The sequence below is a fragment of the Phyllobates terribilis genome, unplaced genomic scaffold (genome assembly GCF_046119375.1).
Source record: "Phyllobates terribilis strain yellow unplaced genomic scaffold, ASM4611937v1 Scaffold_7__3_contigs__length_470593459, whole genome shotgun sequence".
Lineage (NCBI taxonomy): Eukaryota > Metazoa > Chordata > Amphibia > Anura > Dendrobatidae > Phyllobates > Phyllobates terribilis.
The window spans coordinates 403,860,886-403,886,905 of NW_027362767.1; the positions used below are offsets into that span (position 1 = coordinate 403,860,886).

A 26,020-nucleotide genomic window follows, 5' to 3' on the forward strand; every position below is an offset into this window, starting at 1 on the left:
CACTGGGCACTACATTGCGACCCAAAATCCTTTGGTAATCTTCAGATTTCATGATGCCTTGCACACAGTCAAAGAACCTCCAACATATTTGACTGTAGGTACTGTGTTCTTTTCTTTGTAGGCCTCACTCTGTTTTCAGTAAACAGTAGAATGATGTGCTTTACCAAAAAGCTCTATCTTGGTCTTATCTGTCCACAAGACGTTTTTCCCAGAAGGATTTTGGCTTACTGATATACATTTTGGCAAACTGCAGTCTAGCTTTTTTACGTCTCTGTGTCAGCAGTGGGGTCCTCCTCGGATAGCGTTTAATTTCATTCAAATGTCGACGGATAGTTCGCCCCGACACTGATGCACCCCGAGCCTGCAGAACAGCTTGAATTTCTTTGGAACCTGATTCTGGCTGCTTATCCACCATCCGGACTATCCTGCGTGGCAACCTTTCAATTTTTCTCTGCCGTTCAGGACCAGGGAGATTAGCTACAGTGCCATGGGTTGGGTTGTAAACTTCTTGATTATGTTGTGCACCATGTACAAAGGAACATCAAGATCTCTGGAGATGGACTTGTAACCTTGAGCTTGTTGATATTGTTGAACAGTTTTGGATCTCAAGTCCTCAGACAGTTCTCTTCCCCTCTTTCTGTTCTCCATGCTTAGTGTGGCACACACAGACACACAATGCAAAGATTGAGTCAACTTATCCCCTTTTTATCTGGTTTCAGGTGTGATTTTCATATTGCCCACACCTGTTACTTGCCACAGGTGAGTTTGAACGCACATCAAAAGCTTGAAAAAAAAAGTTGTTTACCCACAATTTTGGAAACGTGACGATTTTGTGAAGCCCATTTTTGACGTTTTGTTTGAAATTATGTCCAATTTGCTTTTTTATCTTTGTTTTTTTTTTTGTGTTGTTTCAGTTACACACAAAAGGAAATAAACGAGTGTAACTAATAATTTTCTGTGAGAAATACTTAATTTTCTGGAACAATGTCAAGAGGGCCAACACTTTTGGCCATGACTATTTCACCCTTTGCATTGCTTGGAAACGCTGTGGATTTCAGCTGCCCAGCACCAATTCATTTACTTTTAGCATTTGCGGGGTGTAATTTTGCAAGATCCACAGAATTTTTGCTGTAAAATGCAGTTTTGATTTGGAAAAAAAAAATCTGCTTTTTTGACCCATGTTGTCATACGCAACTTAAACAGATGCTCCGTTCCTGTTAATCCGCCTAGAAAGGTATAAATGGATTAACATTGACCAATGAGGGCTGTCAGAAGCAAAAGACAATCAATGTGCAAATATGTAGAGAACACCCCAGTTCAAAAAATTTCCATGAGGAACAACAGAGGAATGGGCACATCAGAGGAAGCATGCTCCTCTTTAAGACAGGAGTACATTAAAATCATAGAGCCAAAAATGCAGAATGGACTGTACCCCACTATACGGCACCTTTATTAAAGGTAATATCCTCCGCTCCATATAGGGGTCCAAGATTCAGTTTTAATTCATTTCATATTAGTGAAGATCTGTTTTTTGGACTTGATAAATAATAAAATCCTGCATATACGCAGCCACCAGTAGGGGGAGCTAGCTGCAGCATTATACAGTGAATTATATAAACTTGTATGCACCAGGCTCCCCCTGGTGGCGGCTTAGGGACACTGCTACGTAACAGAAGCGGAAGCCTTAGACATGAATGTAATTAGGGAAGGTTTTCGGCGCGTCCTTCTCTCCGTCCCGGTCACATCTTGTCTGGCTTCTTTCTCTGGTTCGGTCCTATATATTTCTGTGGAGTGTACGATGGTTTTTCTATGACGTCAACGCCCATGAATGGCTGGAGGACCTCAGGGATATGAACCCGGCCATCCTAAAGAGAAACAAGAAAAAATAAAAAATTACAGTACAAGGGCTACAGAGCGACCGCAACATGGCCGCCTCTACTACCATACACAAGCCTAAGATGAGGGTCCGACCTCTGGGGGACCACCGTCCTGCAATCTGGAAGAAGCAGGGAAGGACGAGGTGGTGGTCGAGGGGACCATATAAAAATGGGACCAGTCATAGAAACCCTTCTGGACTCACCTTTAACTGGTTAGATTCCAGAATGGCGATGATGAGCCGGGGGACCGCACAAGCCGTGCCGTTAATCTGCAATTATACAGGATACAGCTTAGATACTCAGTACAGGTCTGGTGGTACGGACCTGCAAGGATACAGACGATACCGTAGTGAGCTGTGGTGCCGGACTATTGGACTGGGGATTACAACAAGCAGAAAAGATGATGGCTGAAATCAAAGCCCTATAGAGGTGTATAAGACTGTGGCCAGGCAAACACCACCCACCCATTAACGGACCCTGCAGCGGCCAGGTGTAAAAAGAGGCAGAACATCGCGGCTTCTTACACCGTGTAGTGGCCATTCCAGGTACTGCAGCTCATTCAATTTAATAGGAGACCAGCTGCAGTACCTGAGAATGGCCACTACACACTGTGTGGCGCTGTGTTGCTCTGAATCCACTCACTGCCGTCAGCTGATCAGTGGGGGTCCCGGACCACCAATAGATATTGATCATCGATATATGAACCATGTGGCAAATGCATTTCTAGGTTGACATGTCATTTTAGTGCACAGCAGTGATGGCCGATTCTGGGCAATGACGCGTCCCTGGGTGGGGTGGTGCAGCAATCTCACCGTGTGGGCGTGCCGCAGCGCTCCATCGGCTCTCCGGTACATGATGTTCAGTCTCCGGCTCTGGAAATCAGTGCAGTTTGATGCACTGGAAATCTTGTGGAAAGGGAATAATAATAACAACATGAGCACTATATGGAGGTAGATGTGTATAAGTAATGACCCCTCATAGCGCCCTCTGCTGACAGCTATGGTACTACATGGGCTCTCGCTGCAGCACCAGTAATAATATGGAGCACGCACCTCTCCGTACGTCCCCCGTCCCGGCATCCAGGCCTCCATGTCACATTTCCTGTACGCCGGGAGCCCGAGTTCCTCACTTGGCATTTCCAAAACACTAGAAACATCATAAAGAAAAAGCTTATAACCAGACACAGTCCTGGGCACGTAATAAAACACACTGGTGGGGGCTCCAGCCTTTCTTACCCTTGTGGTTCCCCATCCATCAGCGGGAACATAGGGGTTTACATCACTTAGGGCGCCAGAAATGAAAACCAACAAATGCAGCTACATTGGATAAGCCCCCCCTGATCCCGAGATCCCCAGGATCCACAAGGATCTATGCTTTTACTTACTGGAAGTGTAAGCCCAGATCGGAGAAAATCTCTTTCTGCAGGTCCAGAAACTCATCCAGTAACTCCTGACTCTCGTTACCAGTCTCATCAGCGGTGACCCCGAACATCTCCACCTGCAAAAGAGACAAGTATGGCGACCACCGCTCCAGAGAAAAAGGATTGCGCCCCGAGACATCCCGAGGAAAGACGGAAACCTTGGTAAAATGGTGAACTCGGTAGAGACCCCACGTTTCCCGGCCGGTATCGGTCTCTGCTCGGTAACATGTGCTGCAGCAAACAGTCCTGCCGGAGAAAAGCAGAAGAGTATAGAGAGGAGCAGAAAGCGGGCGTGGATGACCACATGGTAGGGGGTCCATAATCTAACAGGATTGTCGGTGCTGCTACTTCTGCATTAGGTGCTCCCGCACATACCTGCCAGGTTGTGTGCAAAAACGCCTGTGTACAAGCCCTGCCGATTGTGCCCACGTCCCGGAGCACCGCCACCAGCACCGCTCACCTCCTGATGCGGCACCAGAGAACCCTCAGCTACTTGTCACCAGTAGATCCCAGAAAAAGTAAAAACTCACCGAATGGGCAGATCTGACAATTCTACTGCATGATCCATAAAATAACCTAAGAATAAAAGAAAGAGACCAGGAATGAAAAGTGAGCAAAACCGACTCATCCCCGACCTACCGGCAAATCCCTCGTGACCGGACGTGTAATTACCTGCGATTCCGACCTCAGAGGTCCCCGCTAGGTGCAGGTCGGGGTGCGCAGATGGATCCAGGCTGTAGACCTGCGAGCTGTGGGCGGTCGGCTGCATGCCACAACCTTCCTGGGACATGGGGGGGGGAGTGTACAGGTCAGGCAGGGCGGACAAGCACCACAAGGCTATAGAGGCAGAATAACGGAGAGTTGTGGCCCCCCGCAGCTAAGCCATGGGCAGGATAAACTGCTGGTCACAGGGGCAAGAATTGACCCTTCAAGGAGGTATTAATAAGGGGCAAATTATCAGGGTTTAGTGTGTATTATTTCTGGGAATAATTCCAGATATAAGGCAGTATTGGTTCTGGTGAGCAGGTTTCGGTTATTCCGCCTCTGACGCTCGTATCTTCACCTGCCCCCGCACATCCCTCCGCCCCCCATATGTGTGGAAGAAAAGACGCAAAATGCATATGAAGGAGACTCACAAATACAGCCCCTTTCAGCATGTCCGGAACAGAGAGAGGAATAAATCCCTGCAACAGAGGAAAAAAGGAGAAAATAATGAGCAAGGACCCTCAAGAGAATGAAGGGGCCGCAGCATGGGGGTAATACTGGGGATGGGCCGGGTGCACAGTACAGTCAATGGCATTACAGGGGTTGACAAGAAGCCATCGTGTATATGAAGGACAGGTGAGAACTTGGTGATCAGAGGGGGTTTGTCTGCTGGGTCCTGCACAAGTGCAGCCGCTGCTCCATTCATTCCCTATGGGGGCTGCCAAGTGCTGTACTCCATGGAGAATGAACGGTACAGTCGTCGTCCGTGTGCACTAAGGATGGTAATTTCTCGTTCTGCCGATCGCTGCAGTGGTTAGACCCCACAGGTCAGTAAGTTAGGATGACCGTGGTAAATTTCTCTAGGCTTGGATGGTCTCCCTTTGGGGTAAAAGATCTCCAATCCTCATCTTCTACAATGAATCCGATCTAGATAATCCTTTGTGCACAGAGAAGGGGGCTGGCTGAGCGACTGATAACAGCGGTCGGACAGCCCTTTATGCAAGCACAAGTAACGATGGCGGGGTCGTCCGCTTACCTTCTTTACGAGTTTGGTGATAGTGAAGTTCACCAGCGCGTGCTGCAGCATGGAGCCGGCCCCCCGCAGGTAGTAACAGCGGTTCCCAGAGATGTGCGAGAGACGTCTGAAGGACAGAACAGAATAGACGTCAGATGCGCCCCCACCATAAGTGCCCCCCGGAGCGCTGGCTCTACCCAGCCACTCGTACAACGTGTCCCGTACATGACAAAGCTTTACCCGGAGGCCGCAGGGCTAATTATCTATAATGGTCCAGGCCACGGACGCCGCAGCAGCCGGCACCTGATTAAAAGCCGCCATCAGGTGCAGACACGTGCACGATGCCGTCACATTACACAGACAGGCTGGAAAGTGCCTGCGGCCAAAGCCCATTGTGTGATATAACCCACCGAGATAGAATTCTGCCATTACACCACAAAGCAGGAAAGGAGCAGGACGACTACGGGGGCGGGCCCGGCCTACCTCTGTCTGATGATGTCCAGATCCTCACCGATTTCCAGGTGACCCCGAACTTTAAAATCAAACTCTGGAAGCAGAAAACAATAAAATTAATATATAACCTGCTCCCGACCCTGGAGAGTCATCTGTACTGGAGTGATCATCTGCACATGTGCCGATAGTCTGCAGGGCCATCATGGCAGCCATGGATGTGGGGGCTGGCGGGAACCAGAGGGCCATCAAGGGCATCGGCACCAAACCCCAAACACTTCTGTAAGACGTAAATATGGTCGGATATTTTACTGCACTTTGGTCCTTTAGTTTGGGTTCATTAGGGGGAATCTCTCTGACTCTCAACCCCCTTCACACATATGGCCGTAATAATAATGTCTGCGCCAGGGTGCGGTATTATAGTATACAGAACAAGGGGTCTAACAGTCGCAGGTTCATGTCCCCGGGGGACGGAAAATAAAAAGTGCAAAACTAATAAAAGGTTTTTAAAGCTACATAAAAATAATTAAATAAAATCATAATAAAGTTTAAAACGTCCTTCTTTTCAAAATGAAAAAAAAGTAATAAAATAAACATATTTGGAATTGCCAAATCTGTAAAATTCTATAGTACGAGAAAATTGAAATTAATCAATCCAAATAGTAAACATTGCGGAGAATGGAAAAAAAAAGAAGTTATGGCTGATGGAATAAAGGGAGGAAAAAAACGGAAGTAAAAATAAAATAAATCACCCATTGCTGAAGGGGTTAAACCTGAGCCACCGCCTGCTATAGATCTCTGCATATGGATTTTTTATAGCTTTTATTAACCTAATATACTGAGCTCCACCTGGTGGCGACAACAGGTAAACGCTATGACTATGTTGAGAAGCAGAAGGTGGTCAGCGCCAGGCCCCCGCCATCGGGTGGTCAGCGCCGGGCCCCGCTGTGTTGACACCATTTTATACTTTATTTATCAAGTGACTTTGCCATAACATTGCATTATCTTGTACTGGTCCCAAATGACATATTCTAGAGTTGCATTCACAGTTTTGCTGGCTTCAGAGCTGAACTCTCTCATGGCAGAATTAACACACAAAAAAAATGGCTGCTCCACAACGTGCCATGGGTCGTGCCTGCTATACCTGCAACATACAAAACTTATGGACAGAGGTTTAACCACTTCATGACCACGGGACTGTTAGGAGCCCACACCATGTCCTCCAGCCTCACCTGCCTTCTGTCCAACCACCTCCAGCAGCCGCGTGTTGCTTTCATTCCCAACGGGCTGTAGAAGAAAAGAGACGACGTGAGCTAGAAAGTATTACACTGTCTACTGAAGACTTCTGCGGCCGATGCCCCCACAGGCTCCAGAAACAGCGCCCCTCTTGTGCATGGCTCTGTCAGGTACTGCAGCACAGTAACATTTACCATGGACAGTGGCGCTATTGCAGTCTGTCTTTTTTTTACAACACCCCCCCCCCACACACACACACACACACATCAGGGGTCTTTTTTTTGCTACTCACGGTGCCCGGATGTGTCCTATTAGGCAACTTAAGGGCCCGAACATAGAATGACTCCTCCAGATCGCTCTCCTGCTGGTAGAGAGCAGTCAGCTGTTGTCGGATCTCCTTCCCCCGGTTTCTGATTGTCAGGTACCCGGGGATCTAAAGCACAAAGGTAAAATAAGGAGGAGAAATACACTGCTCAAAAAAATAAAGGGAACACTTAAACAACAGAATATAACTCCAAGTAAATCAAACTTCTGCGAAATCAAACTGTCCACTTAGGAAGCAACACTGATTGACAATCAATTTCACATGCTGTTGTGCAAATGGAATAGACAATAGATGGAAATTATTGGCAATTCTCAAGACACCCTCAATAAAGGAGTGGTTCTGCAGGTGGGGACCACAGACCACATCTCAGTACCAATGCTTTCTGGCTGATGTTTTGGTCACTTTTGAATGTTGGTTGTGCTTTCACACTCGTGGTAGCATGAGACGGACTCTACAACCCACAGAAGTTGCTCAGGTAGTGCAGCTCATCCAGGATGGCACATCAATGTGAGCTGTGGCAAGAAGGTTTGCTGTGTCTGTCAGCGTAGTGTCCAGAGGCTGGAGGCGCTACCAGGAGACAGGCCAGTATACCAGGAAACGTGGAGGGGGCTGTAGGAGGGCAACAACCCGGCAGCAGGACCGCTACCTCCGCCTTTGTGCAAGGAGGAACAGGAGGAGCACTGCCAGAGCCCTGCAAAATGACCTCCAGCAGGCCACAAATGTGCATGTGTCTGCACAAAAGGTTAGAAACCGACTCCATGAGGGTGGTATGAGGGCCCGATGTCCACAGATGGGGGTTGTGCTCGCAGCCCAACGCCGTGCAGGACGCTTGGCATTTGCCACAGAACACCAGGATTGGCAAAGTTGCCACTGGCGCCCTGTGCTCTTCACAGATGAAAGCAGGTTCACACTGAGCACATGTGACAGACGTGACAGAGTCTGGAGACGCAGTGGAGAGCGATCTGCTGCCTGCAACATCCTTCAGCATGACCGGTTTGGCAGTGGGTCAGTAATGGGGTGGGGTGGCATTTCTTTGGAGGGCCGCACAGCCCTCCATGTGCTCGCCAGAGGTAGCCTGACTGCCATTAGGTACCGAGATGAGATCCTCAGACCCCTTGTGAGACCATATGCTGGTGCGGTTGGCCCTGGGTTCCTCCTAATGCACGACAATGCCAGACCTCATGTGGCTGGAGTGTGTCAGCAGTTCCTGCAAGATGAAGGCATTGAAGCTATGGACTGGCCCGCCCGTTCCCCTGACCTGAATCCGATTGAGCACATCTGGGACATCATGTCTCGCTCCATCCACCAACGTCACGTTGCACCACAGACTGTCCAGGAGTTGGCGGATGCTTTAGTCCAGGTCTGGGAGGAGATCCCACAGGAGACCATCCGCAACCTCATCAGGAGCATGCCCAGGCGTTGTAGGGAGGTCATACAGGCACGTGGAGGCCACACACAATTCTGAGCCTCATTTTCACTTGTTTTAAGGACATTACATCAAAGTTGGATCAGCCTGTAGTGTGTTTTTCCACTTTAATTTTGGGGGTGACTCCAAATCCAGGCCTCCATTGGTTAATAAATGTGATTTCCATTGATGATTTTTGTGTGATTTTGTTGTCAGCACATTCAACTTTGTATAGAACAAAAGTATCGAATGAGAATATTTCATTCATTCAGATCTAGGATGTGTTATTTCAGTGTTCCCTTTATTTTTTTGAGCAGTGTATGATTACAGCCATGCTGGGACTGGTGGTCCCCCATGTCTCATATGTAATTCCTTACTCCCGCCATGTACTCCTTCTATTTGTGACCCCAGAGATCAGCCGTTCTGCCCTCCAACCCCATCACTCTTATGTCTGGCTGTCAGGCTACCGGCTGCAGCAGGAGCTCTCCCCCATCGCAGAGCCTGCTATGGACAAGATGCTAAACTCCGCCTCCTCTGATGCCCCGCCCCTTCATAGGAGACTGCAGATACTTACCGACGGCAGATTCTGACGATCGTGTGTGAGCTGAGGGGAAAAGAGGGAGAATTAGGAAATGTACTACATGTGTGCTGCACAGGCCGCTCCATATTACTACACAGACTCCTCTGCCAAAGAAATACAGACATTTTCTACCCACACAGCAGATTTCACCCTCAAATACCCCTCATCCTACCAGTGTAATAATCAGCCCGTACAATATATAACCATATACGGCGAGCTCCCCCTTGTGGTGGCCGCATAAATCCGTATACAGCGAGTTCCCCCTAGTGGTGGCCGTATAAATCCGTAAACAGCGAGCACCCCCTAGTGGTGGCTGTATAAATCCATATGCAGTGATCTCCCCCTAGTGGTGGCTGTATAAATCCATATGCAGTAATCTCCCTCTAGTGGTGGCCGTATAAATCCGTATACAGCGAGTACCCCCTAGTGGTGGCTGTATACATCCATATGCAGTGATCTCCCCCTAGTGGTGGCGGTACAAATCCGTATACAGCGAGCACCCCCTAGTGGTGGCCGTATAAATCCGTATACAGCGAGCACCCCCTAGTGGTGGCCGCATAAATCCGTATACAGCGAGCACCCCCTAGTGGTGGCCGTATAAATCCATATACAGCGAGCACCCTCTAGTGGTGGCCGTATAAATCCATATACAGCGAGCACCCCCTAGTGGTGGCCGTATAAATCCATATACAGTGAGCACCCCCTAGTGGTGGCCGTATAAATCCATATGCAGCAAACTCCCCCTAGTGGTGGCCGTACAAATCCGTATACAGCGAGCACCCCCTAGTGGTGGCCGTATAAATCCATATACAGCGAGCACCCTCTAGTGGTGGCCGTATAAATCCATATACAGCGAGCACCCCCTAGTGGTGGCCGTATAAATCCATATACAGTGAGCACCCCCTAGTGGTGGCCGTATAAATCCATATGCAGCAAACTCCCCCTAGTGGTGGCCGTACAAATCCGTATACAGCGAGCACCCCCTAGTGGTGGCTGTATAAATCCGTATACAGCGAGCTCTCCCTAGTGGTGGCTGTATAAATCCATATGCAGTGATCTCCCCCTAGTGGTGGCTGTATAAATCCATATACAGTGATCTCCCCCTAGTGGTGGCTGTATAAATCCATATACAGTGCGCTCCCCCTAGTGGAAGCTGTATAAATCCATATACAGTGAGCTCCCCCTAGTGGTAGCTGTATAAATCCATATACAGTGAGCTCCCCCTAGTGGTGGCTGCATGTAGTCAGCATTCCAACTCAATGGTACTGTGAATGGAAGCAGAGGATTACATATGAATAAGTCGATACACTGTGTATACAAATCACTGACATCTGGTGCCCAAAACACTCACCGTCATTTCCTTGACTTCATTGGCCACTTGTGATTTCTCCTCCTCCAGGCTGTGAATGTCTCGTCTTAATGTCTGCAGCTCTTCCCAGATCTCCACCTGCGAGGACAGAAAGAGCGGAGGACGTCACCGACAGCCCCTAGCACGTCTATTACAGCTATGCACAGGGTCGGCCATACATGTACGATCGCCATGAGCCCCACCGCGGGTCTATCCATTTCTATAGGGCCGGCAGAAGCAGCTCAGCCCTGCACTGGGCTCCTCAGGTCAGTCCCATAGACGGTGAATGGAGCTGAACCCATTCCTCCACCATGGATGGCGGCTGTGCGATACAGACAGCACCTGCCTCCACCACAGCTTAAATGCCGCTCAATCACGGGCACTTGTGTGCTGCAATCCTGGAGCAGAGATGACTGGACTGCAATACTGTACGATACAGGTAAAAAGTGATCAAATGATCGCAGGTTCAAGGCCCCTATGGAGACTAGAAAGAGAAAACGTCAGCACTCCCAAATCTGGACTAACTATCCACATCGTATTACCCTGGCTGCTGCATCATTCCCCTTATCATTACTGACTGTATAAATCTGTATGTAGAGAGCTCCCCCTAGTGGTGGGTGTATTACCCTGGCTGCTGCATCACTCCCCTTATCATTACTGACTGTATAAATCTGTATGTAGAGAGCTCCCCCTAGTGGTGGGTGTATTACCCTGGCTGCTGCATCATTCCCCTTATCATTACTGACTGTATAAATCTGTATGTAGAGAGCTCCCCCTAGTGGATGGTGCATTACCCTGGCTGCTGCATCATTTCCCTTATCATTACTGATTGTATAAATCTGTATGTAGAGATCTCCCCCTAGTGGTGGGTGTATTACCCTGGCTGCTGCGTCACTCCCCTTATCATTACTGACTGTATAAATCTGTATGTAGAGAGCTCCCCCTAGTGGTGGGTGTATTACCCTGGCTGCTGCATCATTCCCCTTATCATTACTGACTGTATAAATCTGTATGTAGAGAGCTCCCCCTAGTGGTGGGTGTATTATCCTGGCTGCTGCATCATTCCCCTTATCATTACTGACTGTATAAATCTGTATGTAGAGAGCTCCCCCTAGTGGTGGGTGTATTACCCTGGCTGCTGAATCATTCCCTTTATCATTACTGACTGTATAAATCTGTATGTAGAGAGCTCCCCCTAGTGGATGGTGTATTACCCTTGCTGCTGCATCATTCCCCTTATCATTACTGACTGTATAAATCTGTATGTAGAGAGCTCCCCCTAGTGGTGGGTGTATTATCCTGGCTGCTGCATCACTCTCCTTATCATTACTGACTGTATAAATCTGTATGTAGAGAGCTCCCCCTAGTGGTGGGTGTATTACCCTGGCTGCTGCGTCACTCCCCTTATCATTACTGACTGTATAAATCTGTATGTAGAGAGCTCCCCCTAGTGGTGGGTGTATTATCCTGGCTGCTGCATCACTCCCCTTATCATTACTGACTGTATAAATCTGTATGTAGAGAGCTCCCCCTAGTGGTGGGTGTATTACCCTGGCTGCTGCATCATTCCCCTTATCATTACTGACTGTATAAATCTGTATGTAGAGAGCTCCCCCTAGTGGTGGGTGTATTATCCTGGCTGCTGCATCACTCCCCTTATCATTACTGACTGTATAAATCTGTATGTAGAGAGCTCCCCCTAGTGGTGGGTGTATTACCCTGGCTGCTGCATCACTCCCCTTATCATTACTGACTGTATAAATATATATGTAGAGAGCTCCCCCTAGTGGTGGGTGTATTATCCTGGCTGCTGCATCATTCCCCTTATCATTACTGACTGTATAAATCTGTATGTAGAGAGCTCCCCCTAGTGGTGGGTGTATTACCCTGGCTGCTGCATCATTCCCCTTATCATTACTGACTGTATAAATCTGTATGTAGAGAGCTCCCCCTAGTGGATGGTGTATTACCCTGGCTGCTGCATCATTTCCCTTATCATTACTGATTGTATAAATCTGTATGTAGAGATCTCCCCCTAGTGGTGGGTGTATTACCCTGGCTGCTGCGTCACTCCCCTTATCATTACTGACTGTATAAATCTGTATGTAGAGAGCTCCCCCTAGTGGTGGGTGTATTACCCTGGCTGCTGCATCATTCCCCTTATCATTACTGACTGTATAAATCTGTATGTAGATAGCTCCCCCTAGTGGTGGGTGTATTATCCTGGCTGCTGCATCATTCCCCTTATCATTACTGACTGTATAAATCTGTATGTAGAGAGCTCCCCCTAGTGGTGGGTGTATTACCCTGGCTGCTGAATCATTCCCTTTATCATTACTGACTGTATAAATCTGTATGTAGAGAGCTCCCCCTAGTGGTGGGTGTATTACCCTTGCTGCTGCATCATTCCCCTTATCATTACTGACTGTATAAATCTGTATGTAGAGAGCTCCCCCTAGTGGATGGTGTATTATCCTGGCTGCTGCATCACTCTCCTTATCATTACTGACTGTATAAATCTGTATGTAGAGAGCTCCCCCTAGTGGTGGGTGTATTACCCTGGCTGCTGCGTCACTCCCCTTATCATTACTGACTGTATAAATCTGTATGTAGAGAGCTCCCCCTAGTGGTGGGTGTATTATCCTGGCTGCTGCATCACTCCCCTTATCATTACTGACTGTATAAATCTGTATGTAGAGAGCTCCCCCTAGTGGTGGGTGTATTACCCTGGCTGCTGCATCATTCCCCTTATCATTACTGACTGTATAAATCTGTATGTAGAGAGCTCCCCCTAGTGGTGGGTGTATTATCCTGGCTGCTGCATCACTCCCCTTATCATTACTGACTGTATAAATCTGTATGTAGAGAGCTCCCCCTAGTGGTGGGTGTATTACCCTGGCTGCTGCATCATTCCCCTTATCATTACTGACTGTATAAATCTGTATGTAGAGAGCTCCCCCTAGTGGTGGGTGTATTACCCTGGCTGCTGCATCACTCCCCTTATCATTACTGACTGTATAAATCTGTATGTAGAGAGCTCCCCCTAGTGGTGGGTGTATTACCCTGGCTGCAGAATCATTCCCCTTATCATTACTGACTGTATAAATCTGTATGTAGAGAGCTCCCCCTAGTGGATGGTATATTACCCTGGCTGCTGCATCATTCCCCTTATCATTAGGTGATTACTGACGTCTTATGACCTCCGCCTCTCCCTTTGGTTTTTTGTTACTGTTTACATATTGTTACTTTTTAAAAATTCAAATATTTAAATTTTGAAAAAATAAATAAATTGAATTTAAAATGAAGACAGCTGGAATCAGTGCGTCCGAAAGAGTCCGATCCATCCAGACAGAAAGTGATCGAACCTGCCCGGGAAACACCAGAAAGAAGAAGAAATCAAAACAAGAGAATGGCAGGTTATTCCTTCACCGCATCTCCCTAATAAAAACATCAACATGTTCTATAAACCTCAAAGTGCATCAATAAAAATGTCAGATCGCCACCAAAAAACGAGCAGGAAAAGAAATTATATCTATCACAGAACTCAAGCAGTAGCCCAGGAAAAAAAATCATAAAAAGTTAAGGTTTTTTTTTTTGTTTCATTAAAAACAAAATATATATATTGTGTCTGACAGTAATTGTCTGGAGAATCCCATTTCCAGGTCATTGCGGCCCCTGCTGGTCACATTGCGGTACTACACGTAGTTCCATGTTCCACTAGTAGCGGAGCAGAGCGCCCTCTGGTGTCCGGATCAGGCAGCTATTCTCTCACCAGCGCCCGCAGTTCTCCCTCCGGGGGTCTCCCCGGTCTCCTCTCAGACAGTTCACGCTCCGCAGCATCTATGTCCCGGCTCAGGGTGTCCATATCCAGCTGAGGGCGGCTGCAGTAACCTTCCCGCACATAGTCGTACAGCCGGCTGGGAGGCGCCGACTCTCCGGTGCTCAGAGCCCGCACCCCTGAGAGTCCCCGGCATACCGAACGGACACATAACCGGAGCAGCATGCGGGCCGCCATCTTTCAGTGTTGGAAAGTGAGCCGTCCAATCAGGAAGTAGCATGGGGTCAAACTGACCAATCAGGAGACCGGAGGCGATTCAGTTAATTACGACGAACCAATCAAACGATTTGATTTCCGCCGACTTAATAACTGACCAATCCGGAGCCCCTGTTATTGGACAAAGCCAATGATAATGTCGCTGTCACTGGGATTGTCCAATCAGACATCAGGGCGGAGTTAGTGACCCGGAAGTGCCCGCACATGCTGCACTCTGTGTGCTCTGGCTCTGCTGCTCAAGGTGAGTGCGGTGCACGGGCAGGGTGTGCTGGGACTTGTGGTTCTATCAGTCAGCAAATGTCCCCTCCACCGGGCGCGCTGTCACTTTAACCCCTTTACAACCCAAGGCTGTTTGCACGTTAATGACCGGGCCAATTTTTACAATTCTGACCACTGTCACTTTATGAGGTAATTACTCTGGAACGCTTCAAGGGATCCCCCTGATTCTGAGACTGTTTTTTCGTGACATATTGTACTTCATGATTGTGGTAAAATTTCTTCGATATCACTTGCGTTTATTTGTGAAAAAAATCGGTAATTTGGTGAAAAATTTGAACATTTTGCAATTTTATGCCCTTAAATCAGAGCGATATGTCACACAAAATAGTTAATAAATAACATTTCCCACATGTCTACTTTACATCAGCACAATTTTGGAACCAATTTTTTTTTTTGTTAGGGAGCTATAAGGGTTCAAAGTTGACCAGCGATTTCTCATTTTTCCAACAAAATTTACAAAACCATTTTTTTTTAGGGACCACATCATATTTGAAGTCACTTTGAGGGGTCTATATGACAGAAAATACCCAAAAGTGACACCATTCTAACAACTGCACCCCTCAAGGTGCTCAAAACCACATTCAAGAACTTTATTAACCCTTCAGGTGCTTCACAGGAATTTTTGGAATGTGGAAGAAAAAAATTAACTTAACTTTTTTCACAAAAATGTTACTTTAGACCCAATTTTTTTTATTTTCCCAGGGGTAACAATGGGCCCCAAAATTTGTTGTGCATTTTCCCCTGAGCACGCAGATACCCCATATGTGGGGAAAAAACACTGTTTGGGCGCACGGCAGGGTTCGGAAGGGAAGGAGAGCCATTTGACTTTTTGAATGTAAAATTTGCTTGAATAATTAGCGAACGCCATGTTGCGTTTGGGGAGCCCCTGATGTGCCTAAGCCTAAACAGTGGAAACCCCCCCACAAGTGACACCATTTTGGAAACTAGACCCCTCAGGGAACTTATCTAGATGTGTGTTGAGCACCTTGAACCCCCAGGTGCTTCACAGAAGTTTATAACATGGAGCCGTGAAAATAAAAAAATCAAACTTTTTCCACAAAAATGATGTTTAAGGCTATGTGCCCACGATGCAGAAATGAAGCAGAAAATTTCTGCAGCATTTCTGCATCTCCCTGGCAGAAAAAACGCATGCAGATTGTGCATGCGGATTGTACATGTGGATTGTGCATGCGTTTTTCCTGCAGAATACATGCGGATTCACATGCGTTTCCGCATGCAGATTGACAAGCGCTTTCCAGGCGATAGCATCACTTGGAAAGTGCTTGACAACTAGGTTACACTGTATAAATCCATGCAAACAGCATGGATTTATACAGTGTGAACCGTAAAAATTAAAACAAATAAAGCTATACTCACCCCCGAGGCCCCGGCGTGGCTGCAGCGCTGCTTCCTGGCTGGTTCCCGGCATATCGCGAGACAGAGTGGTGAAGGGCCTGCGGTCACATGACTGTGACGTCACCGAAGATCCTTCAGCGCTGCTGGCATTCAAAGAGAAGCCTCCGGAAAGGTGAGTATAAACTTTATTTGTTATTTTATTCTTTTTTTACAGGTACAATGGTACCCAGGTCTGGATGAGAGTCTTCTCTCCTCCAGAACTGGGTACCATCCGCACATAGAGATGCATAGAAGCCACTTGTAAAAATGTACAGTCGCGGTTTCTGTGCGTCTCAATGCAAGTCAGTGGCAGGAGTTCCGCTGCGCTTCCACAAAATTAAATGACATGCTGCGGATTTTTGTACGCAGCATAAACGCTGCGGAAAAATCTGCAGCATGTGCATAGAACATGCGGAATCCCCTTGGGGACCATGGGGTGCGGATTACCTAGCGTTTAACAAGCGTTTCCACTGCGGAAAATCCGCAGCAAAAACGCTTGTAATCCGCAACGTGGGCACGCAGCCTTAGCCCCAATTTTTTTATTTTCACAAGGGTAAGAGGAGAAAATGGACCCCAAAAACTTTTGTGCAATGTCTCCTGAGTGCGCCAATACCCCATATGTGGGGAAAATACAGTGTTTGGGCGCACGGCAGGGTTTAGAAGGGAAGGAGCACTGTGTGACTTTTTGAACGCAAAATTGTCTGGAATCGAGAGCGGATGCCATGTCGGGTTTGGAGAGCCCCTGATGTGCCTAAATATTGGAAACCCCCCACAAGTGACCCCATTTTGGAAACTACACCCTTCAAGGATTTTATCATGGTGTATAGTGAACATTTTGAACGCAGAGGTACGACACAAAATTTGATAATATTAGGTCATCATATTGAATAAGTTGTCATTAGTCTTGAGCTCAAGTGCTCGCTACTTGAGTTTTCATCGGGTACTCAGGCATGCACCATGTATCACGGGTGCTTGAGTCCCCACCCACATGTTTTTATCCCAAAAAAAACATGCGTGGGATCGCTCGTGCATGGCAGGCAATCCCCGCGAGGTATTTTTGGCCACGAAGCATATGGAACTCGAGCACCCGCGATACTCAATGCATACCCGAGCACCCGATGCCAACTCAGGTGGTGAGAGCTCAACACTAGTTGCCATATCGTCCTCTTTTTTTTTTTTTTTTTTTTTTTACTTTTGAAAAAAATCCTAACCCTAACCCAAGAGTTCATTTTTTACGCCGTTCCTCGTGCGGTATAAGTGATTAGACGACCTCATTCTTCGGGTCGGTGTGATTACAGAGATACCAGAATATCGTTTTTTTATGATTGACAGCTGTCACACACTAAAAGACGCATTTTTTGTAAAATCTAGTTTTTGCATCGCCATATTTTGAGAGCTATAATTTTTCCATATTTTGGCCGACAGTCATGTGATGGCTTGTTTTTTGCGGGATGAGTTGACGTTGTTATTGGTGCCATTTTCAGGCACGTGACATTTTTTGATTCCGATTTTTGGGAGGCAGAATAAACAAAAACCAACAATTCAGGAATTGATTTTTTTTTTTAATTTTTTTATTCTGTTCCGCGTGTGGTAAAATTGATAAGGAAGCTTTATTCTTCGGGTCAGTACGTTTACAGCGGTACCACATTTATATAGTTTTTCTATGTTTTGGCGCTTTTACACAATAAAAGCTATTTTATTGAAAAAAATATTTTTTTGCATCGCTTTATTCTGAGAGCTGGAACTTTTTTATTTTTCGGCTGATGGAGCTGTATGGCGGCTTGTTTTTTGCGGGACAAGATGACATTTTCAACGATACCATTTTTATTTATATTCGTCTTTTTGATCGCGTGTTATTCCATTTTTTGTTTGGCGGTATGGTGATAAAGCATTGTTTTTTGCTTCGTTTTTTATTTATATTTTTTACCGTATTCACTGAAGGGGATAACTAGTGGGAAAATTTTATAGGTCAGGTCGTTCTGGATGCGGCAATACCAAATATGTGTACTTTTATTGTTTTTTTTTTTTTCATAATATTTATTGATGGGTACATTATATTTTTATTTTTGATGGATTTTTTAAAAATATTTTTACGACTTTTTTTATTTTTTTTTCACTTTCTGGAAGTTTTTTTACTTTTATACTTTGTCCCACTATGGGACTTTCACTTTTTTTTATTCTGATCGCCTGCATAGCACAGTAATGGAGCACCATACCTGTGCTATGCAGGCTGTCAGCGCTGCACAGGGAGAAGATAGTTTGGAGATGCACTGCGCATGACCAAAATATCTTCCTGATGTCTGGTGACCCGGATGTTGTCATGACGACATCGGGTCGTCATGGCAACATCCGGGAAGCCGCGGCAGACATCGCTTGAGGCCGGAAGAGGAGGTGAGTATTGCGATCACCTCCCCTTGCCACTGCAATGCTGCGATCGACTTCGATCGCAGCATTGCGGGGGTTAATGTGCCGGACCGCTCCCTGCACATTGTCACAGCTGACACCTGGTGGCGATCGTGCCCGCACAGCCTGTGTGCGGGCGCGATCGCCATGACCTACTATTCCGTACCTGGCTCTTAAGTCCCAGGGCGCAGATACGGAATAGTACGTCATGGGCTTTAAAGGGGTTAATTAACCCCTTTATGACCAGGCAATTTTCAATGTTTTTGTTCTTTTGTTGTTTTTTTTTTTCCCGTCCCCAGAGCAGTATGAGGACTTGTGTTTTTTTTTTTTTGCAGGATGAGTTGTAGTTTTCAGTGAGACGATTCAATTTACCAAATAATGTAGTAAATAAATCTGGAGAAAGAAAGTGCAGGGAAATGGAGAAAAAACTGTAACTCCGCCATTGATTTTTGGGTTTAGTTCTTATGGCGAGCATTGTGCGGTAAATTGTGCCTGGAAATACCATTCTCCAGGACGGCAGAGGCGATAACATTGTTATAAGGCTATGTTCACACACATTGTTTTTTTCTGCTGTAAATCTTTTCTCTGGCAGGAAAACAGCTGCGTCAATAATGCTGGTTTTCCTGTGTGTTTTGATGCGTTTTTGAGGCATTTTTTTCACTGTCCTTCTGTCTCTATTTATGAATGTACATAAAGTTCTGTGAAAAAAAATCCCATTTTGCCATCAAAAACGCTGAAAAAAAACGCAGGTGAGTTTTTTGCTGCGTTTTTTTTCACCACTCATTACTTCCTATGGGTGAAAAAACGCTGAAGGAAGTGACATGTTCTATTTTCCAAAAACCCAACAAAGGCACAAAACTCTGAACAAAAACAAAACAAAACAACAAGATGTGTGAACAGAGAATTCTGGTTTCTCATAGACTTTGAGGGTACTGCAAAACACAGCTGCAAACTTACATAAAAATCTGCTGAAAAACACAACGTGTGAACACCTAAGGCTATGTGCCCACGATGCAGAAATGCTCCAGATTTTTCCTGAGCGTTTCTGCATCTCCCTGGCAGAAAAAAAACGCATGCGGATTGTACATGCGGATTGTACATGTGTTTTTCCCGCCAGGTAGAAGCGTTTGTCAAGCGTTTTTGCATGCATTTCTGCATGCAGGTTATCAAGCGCTTTCCAAGCGATTTTAGCATCACTTGGAAAGTGCTTGACAACTTGGTCACACTATATAAATCCATGCAACCGGCATGGATTTATATAGTGTGACCGAAAGAATGGTAAGAAATAAATTTTATACTTACCTTCTGATGGCCCCCGGTGTCTAGCAGTGGTCTAAAAGGACCTGCCATGATGTCATTTAGTCATGTGACGGGTCACGCGACCGCCGACATCAGTGGACTATATGACGTCATGGAAGGTCTTTTTAGACCATCGCAAACTGCCGGTAAGCCAGGATGGGTCGCTATGGAGACCAGGGGCCATCAGAAGGTAAGTATAATGTATATTTTTTATTTTATTCTTTTTTTTTTTTTACAGGTACTATGGTACCCGGGTCCGGAGGAACGTCTCCTCTTCTCCAAACCCGGGTACCATCCGCACATTGAACCGCATGATATCCGTATGTGCACATGTAGTGATGCAGATATTATGCGATTTAATGCAAGTCAATGGTGGTGAAAACGCCAAAATAATTGGTAGTGCTGTGGATTTTTCCGCAATGATAATCCGCAGCGGAAATTTCTGCAGCATGTGCACAGCACATGCGGATTATCATTGGGGAACATGGCAGGCCTTCTACCATGCGTTTTTTAAGCGTTTCTGCAGTGGAATTGCCGCTGCGGAAATGCTTAAAAAACGTATAGTGGGCACACAGCCTTAGGGTTGTGTGTGAATATATATTGTATTGTGTATAAATTGATGTTTCTAAAAAAAAAGTTATTAAACAGTTAGAAAAATAAAAATTTGAGGTTTTTTTTACTAAAAATAGTGCATAAAAGCGTAAAAAAAATTGTAAACAAAAAAGGTGAAGAGTAAAAATAACTAGTAAAAAAAAAAAAATTAGAAATAGTAAAAACTGTAAAAAAAAAAGTTAAATGGTAAAATAAAACTAAAAAAATAAAGGTGAAAAAGTAAAACAAATAGTAAAGAAATAGTAAACATTGTAAAAAAAATAAAAAGGAGAAAAAGTAAAAAAAAAGTAAAAGTTGTATAAGAAAAAAATGTTTTTTGTTTCTGATTCTATCCCTGCCCTTTTTTATATGCATGGAGCCGCTTGTATTCTGCGCAGCGAATTGACGTTATTAATGTTATTTTGCAATACGTATGACGTTTTCATTACTTTTTGTTGCATATTTTTTGGGGGAAGTTTAGCAACTGGAATTCTGGAGTTTTGGTTATTTTTAACCACTCAGCGTACGGTTAGTTTAAATAATTTTTTTTATTTGGATAAATTGTACTTTTACAGACACAATGATACCAAATATGTGTTTGTTACTCTAAGACTAGGCGGTGATTAAGACTTGCTTTTTAATGTCGCTTTAATTTTGTAATTTAGAGGACTTGATCCTGCGCTCGTTTGCTTGTTCTGCACTTCTCAACATTGAGGCTGTGTGCCCACGATGCCGAATTGAAGTTGAAATTCCGCATGCGGAATTTCACCCACAGTTTTTACGCGATTTTTCATGCAAATTTGCCATGCGCTTTTCCAATGCATTGGAAATAGTCAATTCCGCATTCATAAATGCACTATTAATGGTCTTGCTGCGGATTTCACGGCAATGCGAATCCGGAGCGGAAATTTCTGCATCATGTGCACAGCACATGCGGATTTGCAGTGACGTCGCCATCCTCCATAAATCCATCACTTTCTTCCTTCTCTGTGTTACAATTTCATTGTTGATGAATGTATATACGAGGGGCGATCCAAAAGTAATGATAATCAATACTAAACACAATGAATATAGTAAAAAAAAATAATTATTTTTCTACATAGTCTCCTAACAAGTCTATACATTTAGTCCATCTCTTTTCTAAACTTAGAATTCCCTTTGAAAAAAATTCTTGATCTTGACCCTCAAAAAAATCCCCAACAGCGGTTATCACGTCGCTATTGTCGTCAAATTTCTTGCCCCGGAGGTGTTCCTTGAGCCGAGGAAAGAGATAGAAGTCACTGGGGGCTAGATCTGGTGAATGGGGGGGTGTTCCATCACTTCAAAGCCCGCTTCTTGAATGGTAGCCATGGCAACTGCAGCTTTGTCAGCCGGCGCGTTATCTTTGTGAAACAGCACTCCAGCCCGCAGTTTGCCGCGCCTTTTCTCCTTGATAGCCTCCCGCAATCTTCTTATTTGTTCTGCGTAGTAGGAGCCCGTAATAGTGGCTCCCTTCTCTAATTAGTCCACCATAATAATTCCTTCAGCGTCCCAAAAAACGGACGCCATAACCTTCCCTGCTGAGCTTGACACTTTGAATTTCTTCGGCGTCGGTTCGTTGGCTCGTTTCCATGTCATCGATTGTTGTTTCGGGATCAAAGTGGTGGATCCGGGTCTTGTCCATGGTCAAAAAACGTGACAAAAAATTCTCCTTGTCTGCTTGGAACTTTTCGAGATCTGCTATTGAAATGTCAACTCGTTTCTTCTTTTGCTCGTCGGTTAACATTTTTGGCACCCAACGCGCCGAGACCTTTCTCATATGCAATTCTTTTGCAAGGATTCTTTGAATACTGCCATATGAGATCCCTGTGACCTCAGCTACATGCCTGATAGTCACTCTTCGATCTGCCAATACAACTTCAACTTTTTTCACGTTTTCTTCATTGAGGGACGTGGATGGGCGTCCTTCACGATGTTCATCTTCCGTCGATGTTCTTCCCAGCTTAAATTCCTTGGCCCAGCGTGCAACTGTGGAATATGGAGGAGAAGAGTCCCCCAATGTTTCCACCAAGTCGCTGTGTATGTCTTTGGTAGTCATTTTTTTCAAGCAGAGGTATTTGATGACAGCTCTGAGCTCATTTTTTTCCATTTTGATGTTCACTCCTCGGCAGTTCTTATTCAAATGAATGTAGCTCCCGGGAATCGTGGCCTATTTAAGTGATTTTTTTTCCTGGACTAGTGGGTACCTAAGAGAGAGGAAAACATTTTATTTTAATTTCTGTGTGCAATAGAAATAACCGATTATCATTACTTTTGGATCGCCCCTCGTAGTGTCGTATATTGGAAAAATGACTAATCTCCTCTGAAGCCCAGTCACAGGAGTAACAAGATGACGGTGAAGGTGGTCTTCAGCAGGTTCCCCTCTATCATGGACACCCGCCGATCTTGTGAACATCGGAATGATTGTCCTAAGGCAAATTTTTTTCTTTTTTTTAACACTTCTAATCAGAATCCCTCCGTACTGTTGCCTGCGTCACTGCTGGATTCCGGTCTTCTACTTCCAGCAGACGGCATCGGATGACTGCTGCAGCCAATCACTGGCCACTGATTGGCTGCAGCGGTTACCTGATGTCACCTGCTAGAAGACTAAGCAGGGACTTCCAGATTTTGCCGTGTGCTGGTGTGTGATTATTTGCACTGACGTGAGTTTCTCTCTTGCAGGTGATGTCTCTTTGACCCAACATGTCCCTTGCAGGAATTCGGAGCCTGGTCTCCTTACCTTGGAGATGGGGTAGGTTGATTTTTACGTGCTGGTCTTGCTCAGTTTAGTAGCAACTCTAGTTTCTAGGACAGGACCCATCAGCTTGTCGGCCATATTGGCCTATAGGGGGCTAATTTAGGTGGCACCCATAGGACCTCCCTGTATCAGCACTAGATCCGGTCATTCCTCCTTTGTCCCACCGGACCATTGAGTGTAAATGATGGGGGTCAGATAAAGTAACAGGATGCTGGGAAGTCATCAGTGAGGAGGAAGTAGCTTGCTTCTCCTCTTGAGCTTCAGTATATCTGCCTGCAGAAAGCTGTGTGGAGTCTGCAGAAAGGACACGACTTGCCTGCTGCTTCATTGTAGGAATCGGTGGTGGACACATCAGTCAGACCTCTGACGATCAATTTCTGGAAGCCGATCCTAGCCTTAATGGGTGAATTATAGTCTAAGTGAATCTCCTGTCTTATTTTATTTAGGTTCTTCACTTTTCCGTCCCGCCATCCCTTCTTTGGTGCACTCGCGTAGCATGGCCACATTGAATCAGATGCACAGAGCCGGCCGTCCCAAGAAACCTCCTCCCAAACTGGGACCTTTGGGTGGAAATCCGCAGCTTAAGGGCGTTGTTTTGAAGACCATGATCCGCAAGCCTAAAAAACCCAACTCTGCCAACCGCAAGTGCGCCCGCGTTCGGCTCAGCAACGGCAAGGAGGTGATATGCTTTATACCAGGAGAGGGACACAATCTGCAGGAACATAACATCGTCCTGGTGGAGGGCGGCCGCACACAGGATCTCCCTGGGGTCAAGCTGAAAATTGTCCGAGGAAAATATGACTGTGCCCATGTGAAGAAGTAATGGTGGCTGCCCCTGAGGCTATCATGGCTCCTGTGTGTCCTGAGCCCCAGCAGAAAACTGTGCACTGTAGGGGCTGGTCACAGCCACACGAGTCAAGAGTTACTGGGTCCATCTAGAGGAAGCGTGCAAGCCTCGGTGACATTACCTGCTGATGTATTTTTGTGTCTGATATTTTCCATGTAAAATAAACTTTGTATATGGGAAACCAGAATGTATTATCCTATGTGTATAATCTGGCTACAGAGAGTACCTCCTAGTGGTGACTCCATGCGGTTCCTTGTATGTGGATTCACATCTACCCCATGTAGGGGGATTTGGTGCTGTGTACCATAAAAAAAAATGCTGTGACAACAAATATGAACATCTTGTATTATACTCCAGAGCTGCACTCACTATTCTGCTGGTGGAGTGTCAGTGTACTTACAGTTCAGGTAAAGTCTACACACCCCTATTAAAATGCCAGCTTTTTGTATTGTAAAACAAATCACTTTTTTTGATCTTTAATGTCCTCCATCATCTGTACAAATCCATTGAAAGACAAATCTTTTCGGAAGGAAAAAATAAAGGACTAAAATAATGTGGTTGCATAAATCTGCAAACCCTTAGTTTAATACTTTGTGGAACTACCCTTTGAATGTTTGACAGCATTCAGTATTGTGGAGTCTGAGTCCATCAGCACGGCACGTCTAGAACTGGCAATCTTTGTATTTCCTGTGTACAGCGCCCTCTTCAGGTCATCCACAGATTGGCTTAAAATCTGGGCCATTCCAAAACTTAAATCTTCTGGTGCAGCCATTTTTTTTTTTTTTTTTTTATTGGGAGGTCGCTTTGGGTCATTGTTGTGCTGAAAGGTTCATCTTCAGCTTTTTAGCAGAGGCCTGAAGGTTTTGTTGCAATATTGACTGACTGATATTTAGAACTGTTTCCTGCACTTTGACCAAAACCCAAGGTCCAGCTACCAAAAAAACAGCCCCAAAGCACAACACTGCCTCCACCATGCTTCACTGTGTGTATGCTGTTCTTTTGGTGAAGTACAGTGTTTGCTTTGCTCCTTTTTGAATTCTGACTAATGTTCAGCCTTGCTCTCATCAGACCATAATACGTTTTCCCCACATGCTTTTGGCAGATTTGATGTATGTTTTGTCACCGCTGTGCAAAATTTTAGCCACTTCTTGATGTCTTCACACTGTGCATGGTTATATCGGATGCCTTGGAAATTTTGGACCCTGCTCCTGACTGATAACTGTCAGCAATGCAATGGCCTTTGCTGTGTTGTCAGCTGTTTATGAACCATGGCTTTCACTGTAAAATGCAACTAAGAAAATGTCAGGAACATCTTCCTAGTATAGCAAAACTTTCACTGTTAGGCCACGGCCCCACTATCAGTATTCGGTCAGTATTTTTTCTCAGGAGTGGGAGCCAAAACCAGGAGTGGGTGATAAATGCAGAGTTGGTGACTTGTTTCTATTCTACCTTTTCTGATTGTTCCTCACCTGGTTTTGGCTCCCACTCCTGAGAAAAAATACTGATCAGATACTGACCAAATACTGATAGTGGGGCCCGTAGCCTTACAGAGGTAATCAGAATGGCTGTAAATGATGGTGACCGTGTACCGACTACTTTGTAACATGAGTGTACATGTGATTGGCCACCTCGGAACACAACCACATCCCCACAAATAAAAGGGTTTTCACACTTAAGCAAATGCAATCACATTATTTTACATTTTTTCCCCTAAAAACACTGTTTTTCAATAGATATGTACAGATTATCGGTGGCATTAAAGGTCTGCAAGCTATGTCCTATGAGGAACGGTTAGCTTAGAAAAAAGGCTAAGAGGAGACTTAATAGCTGAAGGTCACAGTGTAGAGGGATCGTCCTTATTCTCATTTACACATGGAAACACCAGAAGCAATGAGATGAAACTGAAAGGGAGAAGATACAGATTAGATATTAGAAAAAACTTTTTGACAGGGTGATCAATGAGTAGAACAGGCGGCCACGAGAGGTGGTGAGTTCTCCTTCACACAGAGGCTGGA

At 45.5% G+C, this 26,020-nt stretch overlaps 2 protein-coding genes across 2 annotated transcripts; one reads left to right on the forward strand and one right to left on the reverse strand.

Moving 5' to 3' along the window:
- Positions 1 to 1,424: 1,424 nt before the first annotated feature.
- SARS2 (seryl-tRNA synthetase 2, mitochondrial) lies at positions 1,425 to 14,439 on the reverse strand. Its single transcript, XM_073641685.1, has 16 exons — positions 14,134 to 14,439; positions 10,365 to 10,460; positions 9,008 to 9,037; positions 6,996 to 7,136; positions 6,700 to 6,754; positions 5,501 to 5,564; positions 5,039 to 5,144; positions 4,434 to 4,481; positions 3,970 to 4,078; positions 3,828 to 3,873; positions 3,456 to 3,543; positions 3,262 to 3,374; positions 2,930 to 3,023; positions 2,690 to 2,782; positions 2,081 to 2,146; positions 1,425 to 1,865 (listed from the first exon to the last, which is right to left on the reverse strand). Exons 1-16 carry the CDS (start codon positions 14,374 to 14,376, stop codon positions 1,740 to 1,742), a joined length of 1,518 nt encoding a protein of 505 aa, XP_073497786.1. The 5' UTR covers positions 14,377 to 14,439; the 3' UTR covers positions 1,425 to 1,739.
- A 140-nt stretch (positions 14,440 to 14,579) lies between these two features.
- MRPS12 (mitochondrial ribosomal protein S12) lies at positions 14,580 to 24,192 on the forward strand. Its single transcript, XM_073641687.1, has 3 exons — positions 14,580 to 14,656; positions 23,083 to 23,152; positions 23,605 to 24,192. The coding sequence occupies exons 2-3, from the start codon at positions 23,104 to 23,106 to the stop codon at positions 23,979 to 23,981; spliced, it is 426 nt and encodes a 141-aa protein (XP_073497788.1). The 5' UTR covers positions 14,580 to 14,656; positions 23,083 to 23,103; the 3' UTR covers positions 23,982 to 24,192.
- The last annotated feature ends 1,828 nt before the right edge of the window (positions 24,193 to 26,020 follow it).